At 39.8% G+C, this 23,330-nt stretch overlaps 1 protein-coding gene across 2 annotated transcripts in view; it reads right to left on the reverse strand.

Moving 5' to 3' along the window:
- PGR (progesterone receptor) overlaps positions 1-23,330 on the reverse strand; it is a 56,040-nt gene that overhangs the window by 16,345 nt on the left and 16,365 nt on the right. For both annotated transcript variants that reach the window (XM_048843656.2, XM_048843646.2), the window contains exon 3: positions 11,883-11,999. In XM_048843656.2, the coding sequence (XP_048699613.2) occupies positions 11,883-11,999 (117 nt within the window). The remainder of the gene's footprint in view (positions 1-11,882; positions 12,000-23,330) is intronic.

Below are 23,330 nucleotides of genomic sequence, written 5' to 3' on the forward strand. Positions count from 1 at the left end.
TCAAAAACCTTATAGAAAATTCTTAAAGTTTTGTTCCAGCGGAGAAAGAAATAGAAAGAAACACGTGAAAATATACACATTAAACTTCCCACCATATATTCTATGTTACTGCAACCTGATAAAGTATTTCCTGGTTCAGTTCCTGCTGTCCTATCACATTCTGATGGCTGAGCCAATTGGTTTTGCAATTCAATTTCTGCTGAATGTGAGTCGATTATACTGTTTACATTGTTTTCCTCTACCCTCAGGAAAATGCAAATAGTTCCCCAGTACAAATAGAAGTTCCTTATTTCCCATTTCCATGCATAAAAGACTTTTGACTTGTCTAACTTCCACTCCTACCTGACATAGTTCTCTCTGCTAAAACAGGAGTGTGAGAATGGAACTCTCAGTATATGAGGAAGGTGGTAGGTAGTGTATATATAGAGAGACAACACTCAAAAAGAACTTCAACTATTAGTGAGTAACCTTTCTTCTTCTACACATTTCCAGTTAGTCACAACATCCAGGAAGTTGGACCTATGAGTACTATTTAAACAAAAAACGCAGAACTGCCCTCCCAAAGTAAGCGTCAGATCTAGATGTCAAGTGAAGAAAGCTGTGCAGAGTAAACAAATGTACATGTTTCCATTATGGAGGCATACCACAAGCGGGAATATTCAAAGGCCACCTTACAGTTGGAGGAGGAAGAGTAGAGGTAATAGAAAGGTTAACAGTTAGCAGGATGGATTATGCTTCAGTTTTTTGAAAGCTTTTTCTAGTACACTGTCAAATAGTTACTTACCACTAAAATATCCAGGTGTTAATTTACCCTTTGAAATGGAATCAGTATGCCATATTTTAAGCCAGATGTTTCATCTGTCTGTAGTGGAGTAAATCATTCTGGAAGTTGAGAATTTATAAATGGAATGTGTTTTTTCATAAACAATGGGAAGAGATCTCTCCATCCTCTTTGTCTTCTTTTCATTCTATTTCACAGTTCTGTTAGTTTAGGGCTGGATTTTTGTCTCTGTTACACACATTTTACAGAAGAGTAATTCCATTAGTTAAAAGAGTCACTCTTGATTTACACTGGTGTGAGAGGAGATTCAAACCCTCTGATTTCAAATTAGAGGGGGTATAGGTGAGTATATTTATAGCTAATCTAAAAACACAAAATCAGTTTTATAATGTCAAATAAATTTTCTAATTCTTCAGTATTATTCATCCATAAAAATGAGTACATGAATATTTAGCACACAAAAAAGGTGCACAGTTAAAAGTTAGATTACAACATCAAGTTGCAGTGGGGGAGGTTTAGATTGGATATTAGAAAAAACTTTTTCACTAAGAGGGTAGTGAAACACTGGAATGCGTTACCTAGGGAGGTGGTAGAATCTCCTTCCTTAGAGGTTTTTAAGGTCAGGCTTGACAAAGCCCTGGCTGGGATGATTTAACTGGGAATTGGTCCTGCTTTGAGCAGGGGGTTGGACTAGATGACCTTCTGGGGTCCCTTCCAACCCTGATATTCTATGATTCTATGATTATTTGTGATCCTATATAATGCTTAAGACAAATAGGGAAGCATATTAAATATTTTTTCAAGGAAAAGAATCTGCTAATATCATAAATATACAGAATGGAATTTTCAAAAGCACTCAAGCAGTGATCTAACACTGCTCCCTGGGGAGTGAGTGGCGAGAGTCCAGAGAAGTCAGTGGTAAGAGTCCCATTGATTTGTTATGCAGGAGATCAGAGTACATGATCACATTGGTTCCTTCTGTCCTTAGACTCAATGACTTCAATGACAGCACAATTAAGCCAGTGATGAGTGCTTTTGAAAATCCCTCCTTCAAAACTATCAACTGTTTTACATCAGTTGTCACTAAAGATAGTAGCAAAAAAAAAAAAAGAAGAGGCAAGCAGTCCTGGTCAGTGACTCCTTAGTAAAAAAACAAACCTGACACTCAAACCTGGGTCACAGCTGACCCAGATAAAGAAAAAAGGATTATATGCTATTACCTCCAGATGAAATGACATCACAACAAAGATGTCTAGTATTGTAAAGAATGCTGGAAATTTCCAACTAATTATAGTCAAAGAGTGTGTGGCTGGTGAGGGGTGTGTGGAAGGGGGAGAAAAAGCAGCAAGAGAAGATCTGACAGTTCAAGAATGACTTCATGGATCCATGGAAGTGAACTGAAGACAAGGTCAGCAGAGGTAATAAACCTGCAGATTCTTAGGGTGCCAGGCATGAGTAAAAAAAATGAAGCCTTAATGGTAATTTATGGATTTGTAATCACAGGGAATCTTCAGTAGTGAATGAATAAAGATACATGCTTCTAATGAATTAGAATGCAATAAAATAAGGACCAATTCACAGAATTGCGCAGATAATTGTTTCTGGAAATATAGTTAAGTGGCCTCCAGTATTGCATGCACACTGTTTGCAGAACTTTCCAGTCAACTGCAAGGGTGAGTCCTGCCAGACTCACATTAGCATTTGCAAAGGCTTGGCACCTGCTTCAGGCTAGTCATTCCACATTAAGCCTCTGTTGCTGAAATCTTAATGCCACACGAAAAAATGAGAGGTTTAACAATATATGGGTTTTTAAATTGTATTATACAAAATATTTAAAATTATTTCCTGCTCTAAGATGAACCAACATCCCAAATTAGTCCTATACTGAATAAATAATAGTAATGTCACTTTGGCACTAACTCATCATAACACATAACAGCTGTGTGCATTTTGTCAGCAAACCTTTGGTAGCTTCTGTCATTGGGGTGTTCAGTCACACCAGCAGCTTCATGGTACCCACAGTTCCCAAATCCACAATTTATTATACATTATTGGACAGTACATTAATAGTGCATGGGAACTGTGTACAACTACTGAATATAAACCAACAACATAATAAAAACTACTTAAATGATAAATGCTTAACATGCATACGTGAGATTCATTACATTGTTTTGGCGCATAATCCTGCACTTTGATTTTTCCTTTTAAGCATGTGTATAGAAGCAGATTACATGTCAGGTACCATGGTGCACCAGGCATTCTGTATTAGATAGCTAGTCTTCTCATAAGACACTAATGCCTCACCCTCTCCACAACCCGTAATCAGGCGAAAAATGTGAATGATTCATTATTTTTGACACCGTACCATGGTTTTTACTCCAAGGTCACTATGCTCCTCTGGTTCCATATGAGAGAACAAGTTCTATACACCTCAGAAGATTGTAAATATGCTAAGGGAACAAAGCAGAGGTAATACATCTTGATTTTAATAAAGCATTTGATGCAGTGTTTTAGGAAATATTACCTTGAAAATTGCATATGAGCACTGTCAGAGGGACTGAAAGCTAACTGAAAGGTGATTTTCTATCAGTAGGGCACAACAAGAAATCAGTGTTAGACATGGGTCATTTTTAAAGTCTTTGCTACTGATCTGGCAGAAAGGGCTAAAGAATATTATACTTCAAGCTGTGAACTGCAGTGAAGACAAAGAGATAACAGAGATCAAGAAGGGTTGAAAATATCAGCAAGAAAAAATAAAATGAGATTCAGCTTGGAAAAATAATTCGCAGCATAGATTCAGTGGAAGGGAAAAATCCAGAAAGCTGTAACAGTCAGAGAAAGCTGGGGCAACCGTATTCAGGAGACTGCATATAAGTTTGCAATGCAGTACAGAAACAACACAAGACAAATATGATTGTGTACTACATATGCAGAAGTGTCATTCATGTGGGGCATGCATGCAGAAGCGCAAGGAGGTGACAAATTAATGTGTTCAGTTCTGGAATGATGTTACCAGAAAGCTAATGACAAAACTGAGGGAGTGATAACTCCAGGGGGAGAAGTGTCAGAATATAAAGGTCCACAGTATTTTAACTTTTTAATTACTAAAGAAGAAGAATTATTACTTAGGGTGCTATAAATGCAAATTAGACTGCAGTGTTTCTACAAGAGAGTTTGTGAGTACTCTACGGACCTATTTACTTACAGCACATCAAAATTAATTCTAAAATCATTCAGATGCATTTAACTGCTTAGAAATTCGTTTCTGAAAACATAGCTAATGTGTTGTTAATATAATATACACACAATCCAATTCACTCCTGTGCTAAGTAGACCATAAGAACAGGTAGCACTCAATAGAAGGTGCTGCTCAACAGCTGTCAGCGGAGGCTACACTCACTACTCCCAGCAGTAAGTTTAGTCCAATGACTAAACAGCCATACATGCCAGTCTATACCAAGTGGGAATCATTAGATACTCATAGTCTCTGTAAAGTCTTGTAGCCTGTCTCAGGTTGGTTAAGCAATATTAAGTGTCGGCATTGAAGATTTCAATGCATGATTAAGGGGCTGCAGGGAAAGACCAAAAGAACTAAATATATATAGCTTGTTTAAGAACTGAAAGGGAGGTTTTGCACTATAGCAGGCTGCAAACAAACTGTGAGAAAATTGCTTAGATTGATGGTTAATGGAATGACATTAAGGAAAGGAAAAATATGGTTCTGATTCAACAAGATACTTAAGCACATGCCTAACTTAAAAACACAGTGCTGAGGTAGCATCAAGCATTCTCTCTCTCTCTCTCTCTCTCAGGTGCTTGGCTGGCTAGTTCTTGCTCACATGTTCAGGGTCTAACTAATCACCATATGTGAGGTCAGGAAGGATTTTTTCCCCAGGTAAGACTAGCAATGATCTTGGGGACTCTGCAGCATGTGTGTGGAGGTCACTTGCCAGGATTATTTGGGAATATCCCACCTAATCATTTCCCTGCCATAGAGGGGGACTCGAGCACTGGTACACCTTGATCTCCTCTATTCTCTGCCTGTGGTACACAACAGTCTAACCTCCAGTGGCTGTAATAAGTTGGTCTAATTTTAGTAGTTGGATTTTGGTGCTGGTTGGTATTGGTGATATACAGGAGGTCAGACTAGATGATCTAGGTCCCTTATGCCCTTAAAGTCTAGGACACTCTGGGTAGTTACATTACAGTTAATGGGGCAATTTATGTCCTTAAAGTTAGGAATGTGCTTACGGATCTTTGCCCAGTTGGGGCCCAAATTAATTATGTGTATTATAGCTGTGCCCAGCATCTGTGCTTTCTTGTGCTAGGTAGCGTACAATCACACAGGTGGACACGGTTCCTGCCCCAACAACTTATACTCTTCTTAAAAATGAAAAGCAACAACTGAGTGTAACAAATAACAGAGGGCAGAGAGAGAAAGGATGATGGCAACCAATAATAGGATCAGGCCATCAGTGGCACAACTGGATAGCTCTCAGTCATTTATTCTGTGCTTTTATAATCCTCATTAAAAAATAACCCAACCATAAACCCCCCCTTTTCTTTAACATTTGGGCCATTCCCGCACAACATCCTTCTCTTGGAAAAAATATAAGGCTGAGCTTTTTATATAGATTTAGTACACTCCCTTTTGATAGTACTTTTCGTCCTGTTTCTACATAAGCCTCTCTCCTCCTCAAACCTTGCACCACATGCTATACAAGGGGGAGGCTTTGGTCTCCGTAGGTGTCAGACGCACGAGAGCAAAACTCCACTGAGCAATTATGGAGCATATGCTCTAATGTCAGTACGGTTTAGGGCAGTGAAGTCGCGTGCTCGCTATCCCCACCCAACAATCTCCCATCCCCCAGAGTCTGGAACTGCTGACGTCATTGGGCTGCTGAAGCTGTAAAGGTGCAGCTACCCCACCTGGTGCAGCTGAGAAAGGAGAGGAGATTGCTGGAGTTCTGGCTCTGCAAGGAGGTGTAATATCCCCTTTCCTCTGGCCCCATGTACTGCTGGATATGCCTTTCTGGTGAATATTGGGACATTCTTAAAGGATTTCTCCCCCAAGAAATCAGGTGGGAAACAGGACTATGTGGCGCTCCTGGGTGGGGAGATCTGCTGGAGTCATGCGCCCCCACAGACCTGGCTCTGTGTGGGTACGGGGGTGAGCAAGGACTCAAAATTCCTAACTCTGAGAACTGCGATAATGTGGAATAATCTCCCAAAATAAATGGAGGAGCTATTTCATTTTGGCACATTTAGAACAGGACTGGCCAAAACACTAGAAAATACATACTGTGAGGAACAACCTTGCTGTGACAGATGAGGACAAACTAGATGACTCAATAAGCATTTTTCCTATCTATAATTTCTTTTTTCCTCACACAGGGTTTTTTATTGAAGTCTACTGGATGGAAGTAGTTTTGATTCTGAAGACAATGTATGGCTCCAAATCTGCACTGTATTTAATACAGTACTAACCTTTAAAACTCCAACAAAAGTACACTTTTTAGTATGGCCACAGAATGCTTCCATATAGTTTTGCTTCCAGTTTACACAGAAGGTTACTCACAGGAACAGCTTCCCCACAGACAGACAACAAATACTAAAGCCAGTAATGGTACTGGTACAATCTAAAGGTATGTTTGGCATTAAGGCTCCAATGCTGCTCCCATTGATTTTAATGGTGCAGGATCAGGCCCTAAAATCCAGCCTCAATTGTCTCTATTATGTAAATCAATGGGCTAAATGTGCCAAACTCACATTCATAAGTCTACTAAATTCACACTCATTGCTCATCTCTTGTTCAAAGGGAATAATAAAAAAGTGCTGGAACTAGCAACAAAAGTGTATCATTTAACAATTTTTATCACATTTTCTTTAAATTATCATTACTGCCCACAAACAACGCAAGAGAGATTAGGATTATGAATGATATTGAAGCTGTCAAGGTTCCTCCCCCACTCTGAACTCTAGGGTACAGATGTGGGGACCTGCATGAAAAAACCCCCTAAGCTTATCTTTACCAGCTTAGGTCAAAACTTCCCCAAGGTACACAATATTACACCCGTTATCCTTGGAATGGCCGCTACCACCACCAAACTAATACTGGTTACTGGGGAAGAGCTGTTTGGACGCGTCCTTCCCCCCAAAATACTTCCCAAAACCTTGCACCCCACTTCCTGGACAAGGTTTGGTAAAAAGCCTCACCAATTTGCCTAGGTGACTACAGACCCAGACCCTTGGATCTTAAGAACAATGAACAATCCTCCCAACACTTGCACCCCCCCTTTCCTGGGAAATGTTGGATAAAAAGCCTCACCAATTTGCATAGGTGACCACAGACCCAGACCCTTGGATCTTAAGAACAATGAAAAAGCATTCAGTTTTTACAAGAAGACTTTTAATAAAAAATAGAAGTAAATAGAAATAAAGAAATCCCCCCTGTAAAATCAGGATGGTAGATATCTTACAGGGTAATTAGATTCAAAAACATAGAGAACCCCTCTAGGCAAAACCTTAAGTTACAAAAAAGATGCACAGACAGAAATAGTTATTCTATTCAGCACAATGCTTTTCTCAGCCATTAAAGGAATCATAATCTAACACATACCTAGCTAGATTACTTATTAAAAGTTCTAAGACTCCATTCCTGTTCTGTCCCTGGCAAGAGCAACAGACAGACAGACAGACAGACCCTTTGTTCCTCTCCCTCCTCCCAGCTTTTGAAAGTATCTTGTCTCCTCATTGGTCATTTTGGTCAGGTGCCAGCGAGGTTACCTTTAGCTTCTTAACCCTTTACAGGTGAGAGGAGCTTTCCCCTGGCCAGGAGGGATTTCAAAGGGGTTTACCCTTCCCTTTATATTTATGACAGAAGCCTTACAAAACACTAGATTCCCAATCCTCTGCAAAAATTGAAAATGCTATTTACCTGTTCCAAATAACTTTCAGGTCAGTGTAAAAAATAAGGATATAAACTAGACATTTCATATTATGCTATTATTGAGGGGATCTGGTTTTCAGGAGCACTATGAATATCTTTTAAAGAGAAAATGTTCAGTATTCTCCCCCCCTCCGCCCCCATCTCCTGTATCTGTATGAATAAGTATATGAATTACTCAAGTGTTCCCATTTTTTTTTTCATCCTTGTCCCTTTTTAGGAACCTAGTGGGGTTTAAAAGTTAGGAAAATAAGTTTGAATGTTAAAGTGAAAGTGAATTTGCATTTCTTTGGTGGAAAGATCATTTTTAGCCTTTGCATTCCCTTTTGTTCAATATGAAGTGAATTTTGGTGCTGCGACCCTATTTATTGCACTTTTACCGTATAATTATCATGGGAATTATGGATCCCCAGCAGAAGGCAGTGGCACAGCATTGATACAGATGCCAGAGTGATAAAGGAACTATCACCCTAAGAATATGGATTGTTTAAATCATGCAGACTTATTTAAGTGTATAAGAAACTACAAGATTGTTACATATTTTAAAATATTGGTGTACTTGTTTTCTCAACTTTTTGCAGAAAGTATTAAGAATAGTAGTATAAAGAACCTCTTTGAAAGTGTATATGCTTAACCGCGGTTAAGCATACACTTTCAAAGAGGTTCTTTATACTACTACGGACAAACGTGGGATTTGTTCACCTGGGTAGGGGAACTAATGGGAAAATGTGGGTTTAAAAGCACAATGTTAATTTGCGGAAAGGTTTACAGCCGGTCAGTTTGACCTGATTTATTTCCAGCAGCATAATCTCTTTGAAGAATGAAAGCTATTCTCTGTTAATGTGAATATACATTTTCTTCTAAAATGTGTTACTGTCAGTTGGAAATGCAACATGACTAGCTGCTGTGACTGCTAAGCAGTCTAATACAGGTTAGGAAACAAAACACTTATTGTAATTCAATTGTGTTTATAATTTCTTATATTTTGAAATGTGATTGTTATTGCACAGCCTCTTGTCAGGCTCCCATGTGTCAGTATCTAGAATTTATGAATTTTCAACAGCGTTTGCTCTTATCATCTGCAGCAAGAAGCACAGATGTCTCATTCCTTTTTTCAGATCCTTACACTTGCATTAGGTAAATGGAAGACCAAGCATTTTTTTTCTAATCCAGCATCCACAAACACATGCAAAGTGCAGAAAAAGTCAAGCCTCCAGATTTAATCTTTCTATATACAATTGGCACCTAAAGCTGTGATGATCTGACAGATCTCCTGCGACAAACCGAGTTCCCAGAAGCACTTAGATGGGAGAACTCTCTGGAATTTCTAGATGCTGCAGAAAGTGAAGTTGATGACTCACCATGTGGCACACTCCCTGCTGAGAAGTACAGACTCAATACCCTCATCATGATGTTAGGACCATGTGGGATGCTGTAGGTGTCATCTATACCTCATCAGACATAAAAACAGAGGCCACGACCACTTGTACTCATTAAAGACCTTGGGTGAGGTTCTGTGCTGCACTGAATTCAGTCCAGGAGGAGACAAGGTTCCAGGGGCTTTAAGCCCAGCCCAGTCTCTGGCATAATTTAGACAGCCCTGAAAAGCCCTTGTGATAGGGTCTATCAGGCCTTTTCTGGCCCTAGCTGGGGGTGTTGGTGCCTGGATACCTCCTGCTGAGAGTGGGTTTGTGTGTGTAGGGGAGTGATAGGGGTGGGGGGGGTGAGAAAACCTGGATTTGTGTTGGAAATGGCCCAACTTGATTATCATACACAGTGTAAGGAGAGTGATCACTTTAGATAAGCTATTACCAGCAGGAGAGTGGGGTGGACGGAGGTATCTTTTCATGCTTTGTGTGTATATAAAAAGATCTTCTACACTTTCCACAGTATGCATCCGATGAAGTGAGCTGTAGCTCACGAAAGCTTATGCTCAAATAAATTGGTTAGTCTCTAAGGTGCCACAAGTACTCCTTTCCTCCTGCTGAAGGAAACCTACTCAGAGCAGGCTAGAAGGGCCAGGAGGAGACAGTGACCAAGTGGGATCCAGCAACCCAGCGAGCAGTCTTGTCAGCTTCTTCTCAGGGCCCAGGAGCAGTGCTGGGTGAGACTGGGGCAGTGCAGGAGCTCATCAGTTCTAGCTTAGAACCCCAGTGCCCAGTCAGAGCCTTGCCCTCAAGCACTGCAACTAAGTGGTTGTCTTTGAGTTTCGTTTATTTAAAGGCACAGACAAATTATGAGTTGTGTTATCCTCTGTTAACTGTTCAGAGACTGATGCCACACTTGTAGCATGGGCCACCCTGCTTCAAGAGGTGGCCACAACTTGTGGACTAAAGGAGAAAGCACCTGCAGTACACCACCCACTCCCAATGTTCTCCTGCCATCCCCTGCTCTGTCCATGACAAACCATTTGCACCCTTACGCCCTTCAAAGTTAAGTTAAACAGGAACATGGCACTCTTGTTCCAGCATAAGAATGTCCACACATGGAGTTATTCCTGAGTAACTTCATATGTAGAGAAGCCCTTAGACCCCACAGCCTGCAAACTCATAAACATGTACTTAACTTTATGCATATGAATAGTCCCTCTTTACTAAATGCAAAAGTGTCTGGGTGATATCCACACCTGTGGAAGAAGCTGGGTGTTTCCCACTGTAAAGTGTGGATTCCAGGGTATTCACAGGAGGCAAGAGATTTTGGCATGGATATTTTTTACCCCCACTGTACTGCCAAACTCACACTGATTCTTGAACAGCTCAGTTCTTTGTGGCCACTGCTCCTGAGCTCCCCTAAAGGGAGGAGACAAACATCCAATTTTTAAAGAGGAAACCAAGAGGAAACAGTGTCTTAGTCCATCTGGATATTTTAGCTTTTTTTTTGTGTGGTGTTTGTTTACAGAGTAGATGCAGAATCCCGAAGAACCCAGCCAGTTTCTCCACCCCTATCCACCCAACTTTGCAAAGCCTAAACCCCAGAGGGTCTTCAGTGGGAATTGGAGATAGGGAAGCATACTGTAAATGGCAATTTCCCTTCCATACCCCTAATCCCAAGCCCCATATGTGGGTACAAGCTCCTTCTCCCCTTCATGTGCAGATGTAAAGGTGACACATGGAGCCCTATGCCCTAAATATCTACCACCCACAGTGTAATCTTGATTTTTTTCCAGCTGAAACAAGTTAGTTAAAAAAAAATCTAATAGGTTCTACAGCTCTAAATGAATGCCATTCAAGACATACTAGTTTATTCTGTCTCTTCTTTCTTTGTATTTTTAAAATTATTGTTTTAATTCTCTTCTATTATTCAGGTTTATCCATTTTTCTCCATTCTACCATCCTCGAATAGCTCTTTTCTTATCATCTTAGCCATACATTTTCAAAAGCTGTGCACGGTTAATGGGAGTTACCGTCTAAAATGCTACATCAGCAGTTTGAAAAATACAGGGATATGTATCTGTCCTTTCTGCATGTAAGCACTCCAAAACTTACCGTGTGACTGGACTGTCTCCCTATAAGGCAGTGGCTCCCAGGCTGTGGGTCTGCTGAAGCAGTGTTCAGCTTTCCACTGGCTTTGCTTGCAGTTACCCAGAAAAAGCAGAATGCTGTCTATACCAACCTCTCTGTTTTATTACTATATACCAGGGCAGACTGGAGTTCTCAGCTCTCAGTATCCAGTTTATGTAGGGCCAGAGCTAACAAGCCCTCTCCCTACTCACTAAAGCAGAAGGACAGAATGCTGCTGCCATCCACCCAGACGAAAGGTGGATAGAGACACAGAGAGTGAACTACTTTATTTTCAACTCCCACTTAATTCCTAAAACAAGTTCTCCAACTCCAAAAAAATAAAATAAAAACAAATAAAAGCCTGCAAGATCAGTCCATGTTAGTGAGCCACCTATGTATATGCAATACAAGACAAACTTTGCTCCAGAAAGAGAATTCATTTGAAGGTGTTTTTATTCAGAAGAATTTAAAATGAGTTTAAAACTATTTAAAATACCCAGACAAATTATCCCTCTAGAAATATATTTTCCTTAACTTAATGTCCTTTATTTAAGTCATTGAAGTTCCAAAGTAGTAATATTTACACTAAATGGATTGCAGTAAAGTTCCTGATTGGTTATTTTTCTGAATCCAGGCTTTACAAGAATCTTACCTCCAAGGACCATGCCAGCTTGACAGCACTTCCTCAAGCGACATGCTGGACAGTTCTTCCTACGAATCTTATCAACTATGCAGTCATTCCTTCCAGCACATAAATAATTATGCTGTCCTGTAAACAAGAAAAATCCAGAATTAACACAAAGTTTCTGATTGTGTCACGTCTCTCTCTCTGATCCAATGTATGGTGAGCCAAAAATTAAAAAGGCTTCAAACCAAAGGCTGACTGTCCCATTACAAGAATCACTAGAGATTTTTTTAACGTTATCTTTCAGATATTACCATCTGACACAGTTTTATTATAGGTTTCAGAGTAACAGCCGTGTTAGTCTGTATTTGCAAAAAGAAAAGGAGTACTTGTGGCACCTTAGAGACTAACCAATTTATTTGAGCATGAGCTTTCGTGAGCTACAGCTCACTTCATCGGATGCATACCGTGGAAACTGCAGCAGACTTTATATATACACAGAGAATATGAAACAATACCTCCTCCCACCCCACTGTCCTGCTGGTAATAGCTTATCTAAAGTGATCATCAGGTGGGCCATTTCCAGCACAAATCCAGGTTTTCTCACCCTCCACCCCCCCACACAAATTCACTCTCCTGCTGGTGCTAGCCCATCCAAAGTGACAACTCTTTACATAATCAAGTCGGGTTATTTCCTGCACAAATCCAGGTTTTCTCACATCCCCCCCACCCCCATACACATACAAACTCACTCTCCTGCTGGTAATAGCTCATCCAAACTGACCACTCTCCAAGTTTAAATCCAAGTTAAACCAGAACATCTGGGGGGGGGGGGGAGGAAAAAACAAGAGGAAACAAGGAGGCAAGGTAGCCTGTTTCCTCTTGTTTTTTCCTACCCCCCCCCCCAGATGTTCTGGTTTAACTTGGATTTAAACTTGGAGAGCGGTCAGTTTGGATGAGCTATTACCAGCAGGAGAGTGAGTTTGTGTGTGTATGGGGGTTGGGGGGATGTGAGAAAACCTGGATTTGTGCAGGAAATAGCCCGACTTGATTATGTAAAGAGTTGTCACTTTGGATGGGCTAGCACCAGCAGGAGAGTGAATTTGTGTTGGGGGGTGGAGGGTGAGAAAACCTGGATTTGTGCTGGAAATGGCCCACTTGATGATCACTTTAGATAAGCTATTACCAGCAGGACAGTGGGGTGGGAGGAGGTATTATTTCATATTCTCTGTGTATATATAAAGTCTGCTGCAGTTTCCACGGTATGCATCCGATGAAGTGAGCTGTAGCTCACGAAAGCTCATGCTCAAATAAATTGGTTAGTCTCTAAGGTGCCACAAGTACTCCTTTAGTTTTATTATAGTAATTGTTTTGGCTTCTTTATGGTTCACCAGTCTTCTATAGTTCCAAAATAGGGCACGGCCAGTATATACTGTTCACGTTACTGTACAATCGACATTTCATACATAAATCAGGTAACAGTACCGAATCTGGGATTTCTCCATTTCTGGGTCTTTTCTCGGATCTTATTTCCCTCCTTGTAAAACATTGTTTCTCCTTTTCCTGGGGTAACTGAGGGTGCTTTCCTTTGAGGGGTCGGGCACCTCCTGCAAGGGGATGAGTATCCTCAACTCCTGCTTCAGGCCACAGAAGCTGGGGCACTCAGCATCCCAGGAGTGGGCCCGGTTAGAATGCTACATTTGCCCTGCAGCCCTTTTCACTGATCTTGGAAAATGTCTATTCCTTTTTCAATTCTATTTGTTATCCTCCACATTTTACAGCAGATAGGAACACCAAACCCAGTACTTAATTTGTGCCAGGGCTTGAAAGTAAATAAAATTGCTCGAGCCCCAGCATCTCTTTCATTATAAACTAAGCACTGACCAAACCCATTATATATTGGCAGGCTTAATGCACAATACTGGCAAAACAAAAAATATGCTCATGTCTTCTATAAAAGTTATGAAATAGTAGAAATTATTTTTTTTGAGAAAAACATGTAACAGTGACATCTAAAGGGAATACACACAAAAGAAATGTATATGTACTTCTATTTATCGACCTAACATACTTGTATGGCCACCATTGCCACAGTATCTGAGCATCTCACAATCTTTAATTTATTTTTATGCTAGCAACACCACTGTAAGGTAAGAAGGTACTATTACCTCAATTTTACAGATGGCAAACTAAGGCCCAGATGCCAGATTTTGAAAGGTATTTAGGCATTGCTGTGCTCATTGTTGCAATGCCTAACTGATTCAGGTGCCTAAATCTCATTTTCAAAAAGGATTTGGGCACTTAAATCTCTTCAACTGCCAATGAGATTTTGGCTCCTAAGTGCCTAAATACCTGTGAAAATGAGATTTAGATTCATAAATCAGCTAGACATCGCAATGCTGAGTACTGCAACCCTTAAATACCGTTTAATCTGGGCCAGAGAGGCTAAATGACTTACCCAAATTCACATTAGAAGTATCTATCATAGGAGAAATTGAACCCAGGTCTCATAAATCCCAGGCTGGTACCTGAACCACTGTCCAACGTTCACTCTTCTACCTTTGTCTGTTAGTTATTCCAAGAAAATACAGCATTTGACATATAAACAAGTTTATTAAACTTTTTTTTAATCAGGGAAAGGAGTGGTACAGGTCCAAAATGGTATCAATCATTCTTGGGATACTGTGTCCAGTTCTGGTGCCCACAGTTTAAGAAGGATGTTGATAAATTGGACAGGGTTCACAGAAGAATCACAGGAATGATTAAAGGATTAGAAAACATAGAATCATAGAATATCAGAGTTGGAAGGGACCCCAGAAGGTCATCTAGTCCAACCTCCGCTTGAAGCAGGACCAATTCCCAGTTAAATCATCCCAGCCAGGGCTTTGTCAAGCCTGACCTTAAAAACCTCTAAGGAAGGAGATTCTACCACCTCCCTAGGTAACGCATTCCAGTGTTTCACCACCCTCTTAGTGAAAAAGTTTTTCCTAATATCCAATCTAAACCTCCCCCACTGCAACTTGAGACCATTACTCCTCGTTCTGTCATCTGCTACCATTGAGAACAGTCTAGAGCCATCCTCTTTGGAACCCCCTTTCAGGTAGTTGAAAGCAGCTATCAAATCCCCCCTCATTCTTCTCTTCTGCAGGCTAAACAATCCCAGCTCCCTCAGCCTCTCCTCATAAGTCATGTGTTCCAGACCCCTAATCATTTTTGTTGCCCTTCGCTGGACTCTCTCCAATTTATCCACATCCTTCTTGTAGTGTGGGGCCCAAAACTGGACACAGTACTCCAGATGAGGCCTCACCAATGTCGAATAGAGGGGAACGATCACGTCCCTCGATCTGCTCGCTATGCCCCTACTTATACATCCCAAAATGCCATTGGCCTTCTTGGCAACAAGGGCACACTGCTGACTCATATCCAGCTTCTCGTCCACTGTCACCCCTAGGTCCTTTTCCACAGAACTGCTGCCTAGCCATTCGGTCCCTAGTCTGTAGCTGTGCATTGGGTTCTTCCGTCCTAAGTGCAGGACCCTGCACTTATCCTTATTGAACCTCATCAGATTTCTTTTGGCCCAATCCTCCAATTTGTCTAGGTCCTTCTGTATCCTATCCCTCCCCTCCAGCGTATCTACCACTCCTCCCAGTTTAGTATCATCCGCAAATTTGCTGAGAGTGCAATCCACACCATCCTCCAGATCATTTATGAAGATATTGAACAAAACCGGCCCCAGGACCGACCCTTGGGGCACTCCACTTGATACCGGCTGCCAACTAGACATGGAGCCATTGATCACTACCCGTTGAGCCCGACAATCTAGCCAGCTTTCTACCCACCTTATTGTGCATTCATCCAGCCCATACTTCCTTAACTTGCTGACAAGAATACTGTGGGAGACCGTGTCAAAAGCTTTGCTAAAGTCAAGAAACAATACATCCACTGCTTTCCCTTCATCCACAGAACCAGTAATCTCATCATAAAAGGCGATTAGATTAGTCAGGCATGACCTTCCCTTGGTGAATCCATGCTGGCTGTTCCTGATCACTTTCCTCTCATGCAAGTGCTTCAGGATTGATTCTTTGAGGACCTGCTCCATGATTTTTCCAGGGACTGAGGTGAGGCTGACTGTCTTAGAGTGATAGACTCAATAAGCTCAATTTATTTAGCTCAACAAAGCAACAGTTATGGGGTGACTTGATTACAGTCTGTAAGTACCTACATAGGGAATATTTAATATTGGTCCCTTCAAAATCTAGCAGAGAAAGATATAACACAATTCAATGGCTAGAAGTTAGACACATTCAGACTAGAAATAAGGTATACAGTTTTAATGGTGAGAGCAATTAATCATTTAAAACAAATTACCAAGGGTTGTGCTGAATTTGCCATCACTGACAATTATTAAATCAAGATGGGATGTTTTTCTAAAATATATGCTCTATGAATTACTTTGGGGAAGTTCTATGATCTGTGCTATACATGAAGTCAAACTAGATCAGGGTTTGGCAACCTTTGGCACGCGGCCCGCAAGGGTAAGCCCCCTGATGGGCTGGGCTGGTTTGTTTACCTGTCGGGTCCGCAGTTTCGGCCGATTGAAGCTCTCACTGGCCCCGGTTCATCGTTCCAGGCCAATGGGGGCTCCGGGAAGTGGCACGGGCCAAGGGATGTGCTGGCCGCCACTTCCCGCAGCCCCCATTGGCCTGGAACGACAAACTGCGGCAGGTGGGAGCTGCGATCGGCCAAACCTGTGGACGTTACAGGTAAACAAACAGGCCCGGCCAGGCAGGGGGCTTACCCTGGCGGGCCGCATGCCAAAGGTTGCCGATCCCTGAACTAGATGATCACAGTGATTTCTTCTGATCTTAGAATCTAAGGATCAATGAACTTTTTATATATCTGTAGTCCCACTGAGCTCAACCATATAGGCTATAAACTTTTTTTTTAAATGAAACATCAGACTCTGGCACACAATTCTGTGTCAAGAGGTGAATTCTATTGCAAATTGTGGTTCCAGAACACATAGGCCCTGACCATAATGTACATTCAATGAGAAAAAACTTTTACAGATTTTTACAATCCCATGCCTGATTCAGATTGATTCCAATACTGATTTGTTTGCTTATTTTCCATAATCCCTTTTTGGTGACTTTAATGCTGTTCTTACCATAGAGCAGCCACTTGTCTATACCAAAAAATTCATAATAGAAAACTTCTCAATTATAACCTGCTTTAGTGATACAGGGTGCTACATTATTTTAAGAAACTGCCAGAAGCTGATTATACAACGCACAAACTTGTTGCATCACCAGGAAGAGGCTAGCAGACTGCAGCAGCCCCACAGAAGCATGAAGAGTAAGAAGATCATATCCAAATGACAAGTCCTTTTTTAAACAGTTTCTGTTCACATGGGGTGTTCCTTAAATGGAAAGAAAATCAGTGAAGGACAGGAACCATTCGAAGTGTTGAAAATGGTAGAACAAACAGCAACAGCTGGACACTAAGGAAGGAAAAATTTAGTTAGGTATGATGAATCAGTTCTTAACAGTAAATGCATTTGGAGAGTGGAACAGAATCCAAAGGGAAATTCTTTGGGCATCAAAAAGATTCAAGAACCACTAGTGCAAGCAAGGCAGAAGCAGGTGGATCAGACTGAATCATGTACAAAGTTGTCTTTTCTGGTCTTGCAATTTTTAGGATTTGGGTATTCTTCCTGATGTTATGGATACTTTCTTGCTTCAGTTGATTTTCCTTAGCAAAAACAAAGTTTTAAAATTGGACTGTAAAGAATTTTAGTCAAACTGAAAGAGTTGTGTAATTACTTGAATGTTAGGCTTTATTTTGTGTGTGTTAAAATTGAATCTTGTTGTCTTGATGATATTTTAATGTGAATTACATTCCAGCAATGCTGTCATCTTATTAGCATTCCATTGCCAAGATATAATGTTGTAGTCAAATACAACAAATAATAATGATGGCCCAGTTCTTCTCTCATTCAAGTCAAATTCAAAATTATGCTCTAAAGTATTATCATTCTATCCCGTGATTATTTGATTGAAACTGTATTGCCAATCATTTTAATTATGGATGGGTCAACCTGACTGGATAAAACAATCAATCCCAACCTTCACTCATCCATCCAAATTAACCTCACACTTATTTTTTGGTGTTTAAAACTTTTTAAATTTCCCCCACTTCCATGTTTCGGTACCTCCTAATTCTAACCAGGACTCCAAGTAAGTGGAAGTATCAAAATATCAATAGAAAAACATGTTAGTTGGACATTGTCAGCTCAATCATGTGGAGCAAAAAAGGTATGGATCAAGTACAAGGAAGCATCCAACCTTGTGAAATTTGTGTTCCTCCTTTCTGGTGTGGACCTGCGAATGTTGTTTCAATCGTCGTTTCTTTTCATGTGTGTATTTATTTTCAGAGCAGTATTAGTTTGATTTAGCTATTTACTGCCAGTGGTAGTAAACAAGTCTGAGATGGTCGTTATGTAATTCAGCTACTGTTTTTTGTATCCCCTTTCTTTGCCCACTTCTGGTAAAATAAGTATGTGTTAAGCAAGACTTGTTCTACAGATGAACAGTAAGGACAATCTGAAAATGTCCTCTCAGTAACAGGTACAACTATGAGTATCTACTTCGTGAGAAAGTAGGCATTTTCTTCTGGCAAGATGCCAAGAATTACTGACAAACCATCCAAAATAGAATGTTTTTAGTTTTTGTTTTTAATGTTTACATTCCCTTTTTAGCATTGTTGTAGCCATGTTGGTCTCAGGATATTAGAAAGACAAGGTAGGTAAGGTAATATCTTTTATTGGACCAACTTCTGTTCGTGAGAGACACAAACTTACACAGGACTCTTCCTCCGTTGTTACGGTTGCCTTCTTCCATCACATCCGCTCCACGATTCCCTTTTTTCCCCCAGTAAAACATTAAAGAGCAACAAAACAACGCTTCATATTTCTGGCAACAGACCAAGAAGCAGAATGCTTATTTTTAACCATATCCCTCTCCTTCATAGTCTGTGCAATATTTAGTTGATCTCTCCCCTACTTTGCCTTAGTTAGCTCTGAAAGCCCTCTCAGTATTTCTCTATGCTACAGAGGCTTTAAGAGAAGAAATAGGGCATACTCAGTATGTATCTAGTTTTGAAATGATTTTATTGGTTGGAATGATTTTATGGGCCTATACTATATGCAGTGATATGTCAGAGTTTGCCTGCTGTCTCAAATATTGATACTTTCAGGAAACTCAAGTATAAGTAAGCCATCTGTAGGAACACACATAAAAGTTTTCCCTCTGGAAGTATCCCTTATGGAGCACTGAGGAGCCTTTTATTTTTTTATGTCCCTACCAAGACCTACATAAGCATCCACCATCCTTTCAACCAAAAAAATAGTTCCAGACTCACTTTTGACTGTGGCCATGTTTCTCGTTAGCTATTCAAATGCCTTGATATTGACCAATGACAATTTATCCTCTGTCCCTTGAACACCACAAACAACTACTTCTGAATATGAACAAACCAAGACAAGAAAATCAAGATAAGTCTCTGTCAAGGTTCCTTCCCCACTCTGAACTCTAGGGTACAGATGTGGGGACCCGCATGAAAGACCCCCTAAGTTTATTTCTACCAGCTTAGGTTAAAACTTCCACAAGGCACAAAGTCTTTCCCCTTGGATTAGGTAAAATGCTGCCATCACCAAGTGTTTTAGACAAAGAACAGGGAAGGACCACTTGGAGTTCCTATTTCCCCAAAATATCCCACCAAGCCCTTACACCCCCTTTCCTGGGGAGGCTTGAGAATAAACAAGATGAGCACAAACTCCTTGGATTTTTAAGACCCAAAAAAACCCAGTCAGATTCTTCAAAATCAGAACTTTATTAGAAGAACAAAAAAAAAAAAAAGATAAGAGAACAACTCTGTAAGATCAGAATGGAAGATAATCTTACAGGCAGTCAGATTTAAAACATAGAGAATCCCTCTAGGCAAAACCTTAAGTTACAAAAAGGCACAAAAACAGGAATACATATTCCCTCCAGCACAGTGAATTAACAAGCCAAAACAAAGAAAACCTAATGCATTTTCTAGTTAGATTACTTACTAACTTTAAAGGAGTTGGAGGCTTGCATCCTTGATCTGTTCCCAGCAAAGGTATCACACAGACAGAAAAAAATCTCCCCCCCCCTCCAGATTTGAAAGAATCTTGTCCCCTCAATAGCCAGTTTGGGTAGGTGCCAGCGGGGTTACCTTAGCTTCTTAACCCTTTACAGGTGAAAGGATTTTTCCTCTGGCCAGGAGGGATTTTATAGCACTGTTTCCAGAAAGGTGGTTACCCTTCCCTTTATATTTATGACAATGTCCAACATGGCCCATATTCCTTAAACCATCAAATTGTATCTTTTAGATAAACAAGAAAATGCTGAAGCTGATGCTATCTTGTGAAACTTTATGGAGCAGAATTCTATATAATTGTAAGATTATCTTCTTATATGTTCAAGAGTGCTGTAAGTAGATTTTAGGTACACATACTCAGAATAAAGTTTAAAATGTATCCATGATACCAGCATATACAACTTTAAAAAAAAAGTTATATCCGTAAATAGTAAAACCTCAGTTTCATGTCTCATAAATAAGACTGTAGTGCGAGCTGGAGCACTGATACAGTTGTGACCAAAAGAGAAGAGTGCAATGTACCAAATTACCAACACATTTTTTTTTGCTGCATCTTCAGTAAATGTTCCTTGGAGGTTTCTTATCCAATTTCTGGCCTGACCTATTTTACCCTGCGTAATCTGACCAGAGCCAGTAGAAGATGGTAATATCACAGGCCTATACTTTTTAAAATTCCTCTTCCAGTCTAATTATCCATGCTGAGTCTCAACCAAAAAGTAATTATTTTTGGACATTTGAACCACATCAGTTCTGTGATTTTTAGTTATTAAAAGCATAGGGAAAAATCCCTTATAGTTAACTCCCAAATTTCCAATTAGAAACTATGTATTCAAAAGGTAGAAGCCTCAGTTAGTAGAATTTAGCTACATGGTGACGCTCAAGAAAGTTAAGGCAAATCAACTAAAGATGTGAAGTTAATGCACATAAATTAAAGTGCATTAACCTCCACATACACCCCTGGGTGGATGGTTTCATTCAGGAGTAAAGTTGCTTTAGTTCACTGTAACTAAATCCTCCTCCATGTTACATACAATAGACCTGATTCTCTTCTCATTTTATAATAATTTTATGACAGCAGGGGTGCTGAAACTAGGGGTTCTGAGGGGCGTCCAGCAGCACCGCCTGGCTTCAAGTGGTTTCCATTATATACAGGGTTTACAGTTTTGTTCAGTAGCTTTCAGCACCCACAGTATAAAAGTTGTTCCAATGCTATTGTATGACAGTGTAAATCAAGTTGCACAGGCATAAAACTGATATAATGGAGTGGAGAAGCAGGTCTACTGCACGTACCATGCTAAAACTTCAAGATGGTACTGTTGAACTAATTTTTAAAATGGAAATGTACCAAGAAAACTGCTACAGAAACACATACTTCACATATTTTACTGAAGACCGCTTATCTGCCCTGCGGTTTCTCACTTGAAGTTACTTCCATAGGGTTCTATTTGGCCATCCTTCCTATTCCATCTGTATGTGAGGCCACTAGGAGACACTGAGGTTGGGTTTGCATTGCAATGGTATCAATAAGGGTTAACCATTTGACTGAGCTATGATATGGAATGTCTTTCATTTTCACAAGCTTAAGTAGATTTAGAATTTAAAATCCATTAACTACTATTGGGTATTAGTTGTGAACGGTAAATCCTTTATTATCAGCTTTATCAATATAATTGATTAGATATTTCCCTTATGCCTCCAAAATTTCAATAGTAAAATAGAGAAACAAAGACCGCCTATGGCAAAAAAGATCCACTGGGATTTCAGTGTTAATATCAGTGGGCTTTGGGACTATGCTTCACTTATAAGAGGCTAATGCAGTGAGGCTTCTGATTTCAGAAAATGTTGTATTCATGTATGGTAAAAGTATCCAGACCACAGGATAGGCATTTCTTTCTTGTATAATAAATGAAAATAAAAAAATAAATAAATGACCTACATTTGCCAGTGAGAAGACAAGGAATAACTGAAGAAGGATTAACTGAACAAAAGCAAGGTGCTAGACTAAGATTATTCAAATTACACACAGTACTATTTTACTCATTGGACAGTCACTTTGCTCTTGTCTACACTGATTATTTTAGGGAAATTTCCTCTAGTTCTAGTGCTAATGTAGACTGACTGTTATTTTTATCATATCATTTAGAGCTGCCCACCAATTTGGCTCTTACTATTCATATCATTTTCCTAATATCAGACTTAAAACTTTTCTTTCCTTATCTTCAAGACCGTAGAACAAGCAGCAGTCGCCTTCTAAGACTGAATAGCACTCGTCCTTCCTAACTTAATATCAACTCTATATGGATGCATCAACACAGCGAACTTCAGAGAAGCCTCCTACTAGCCACCATCTGATTTCTGCACTCCACTAACATCCAGTTCCCTTAAGTCTGACCCATTAATTTCAGATTCTATTGCGTCCACTCTGGAAAAATTTCAGACTCTGCTTTAACATGTTTAATATGTTCTATAATCTCCTGAGTCAGGATTTTTACAGGTAATTTCAATAAATTACTATAATTAATGTACCAAAAAAATCAATGAGCATTTGATATAACTGAGTCTAAAATAAGTGACTTATATAATTGACACAGATGACTACTACCAGACACACCTGAATATTACCTTTTAAAATGTTAAGTAACATGGTTATGTTCTATTTTGTCTAACTTTATGTCTATCTGAAGAACATAAATCGATTTCACTGACACAGATTAATCTGAAATACAAATGCCTAATCATTATCTCACACTAATATTTGTGTTTCTACAGTTAAGTGAAACTAGACACTGAGAAATGTCATTAGTTGTTTGACCTTTATATTTAAATTCCAGCATCTCACTGAAGGACAGAACGTGTGAGTAGGAAAGGAAAAATATGCAAGGTATTTGGTTAGGGTTGCCAATTTTGGATGAACATAATCCTGGAGGTTTAATCACGTGACATAATCTTTAATGAAAGATTAATTTTTAATTCCTGGAGACTCCAGGGCAATCCTGGAGGGTTGGTTAATTCAAAATTAGGGGATGAACCACCTGGAAAGCTTGTAGAAACTATTAGTGAGCATACTAAAATATTTACTTGAGTAGATTTTATTTGCAGCATGTCAAATATTGGACTTCCCTATGTTTTTATTTATTTGGTTTGACTGTGTTTATCCTCTGTAATTATTAATTATTTGTATTACAGTAGGAAGATGCAAACTGAATATCAGGAAATTCCAACATGGAGATGTATTTGGCAGTAGAAACATTTACTAAGGGAAATGATGGAAGCCCAGTATTTTTAGATATC

The sequence above is a fragment of the Caretta caretta genome, chromosome 1 (assembly GCF_965140235.1).
Source record: "Caretta caretta isolate rCarCar2 chromosome 1, rCarCar1.hap1, whole genome shotgun sequence".
Taxonomy (NCBI): domain Eukaryota; kingdom Metazoa; phylum Chordata; order Testudines; family Cheloniidae; genus Caretta; species Caretta caretta.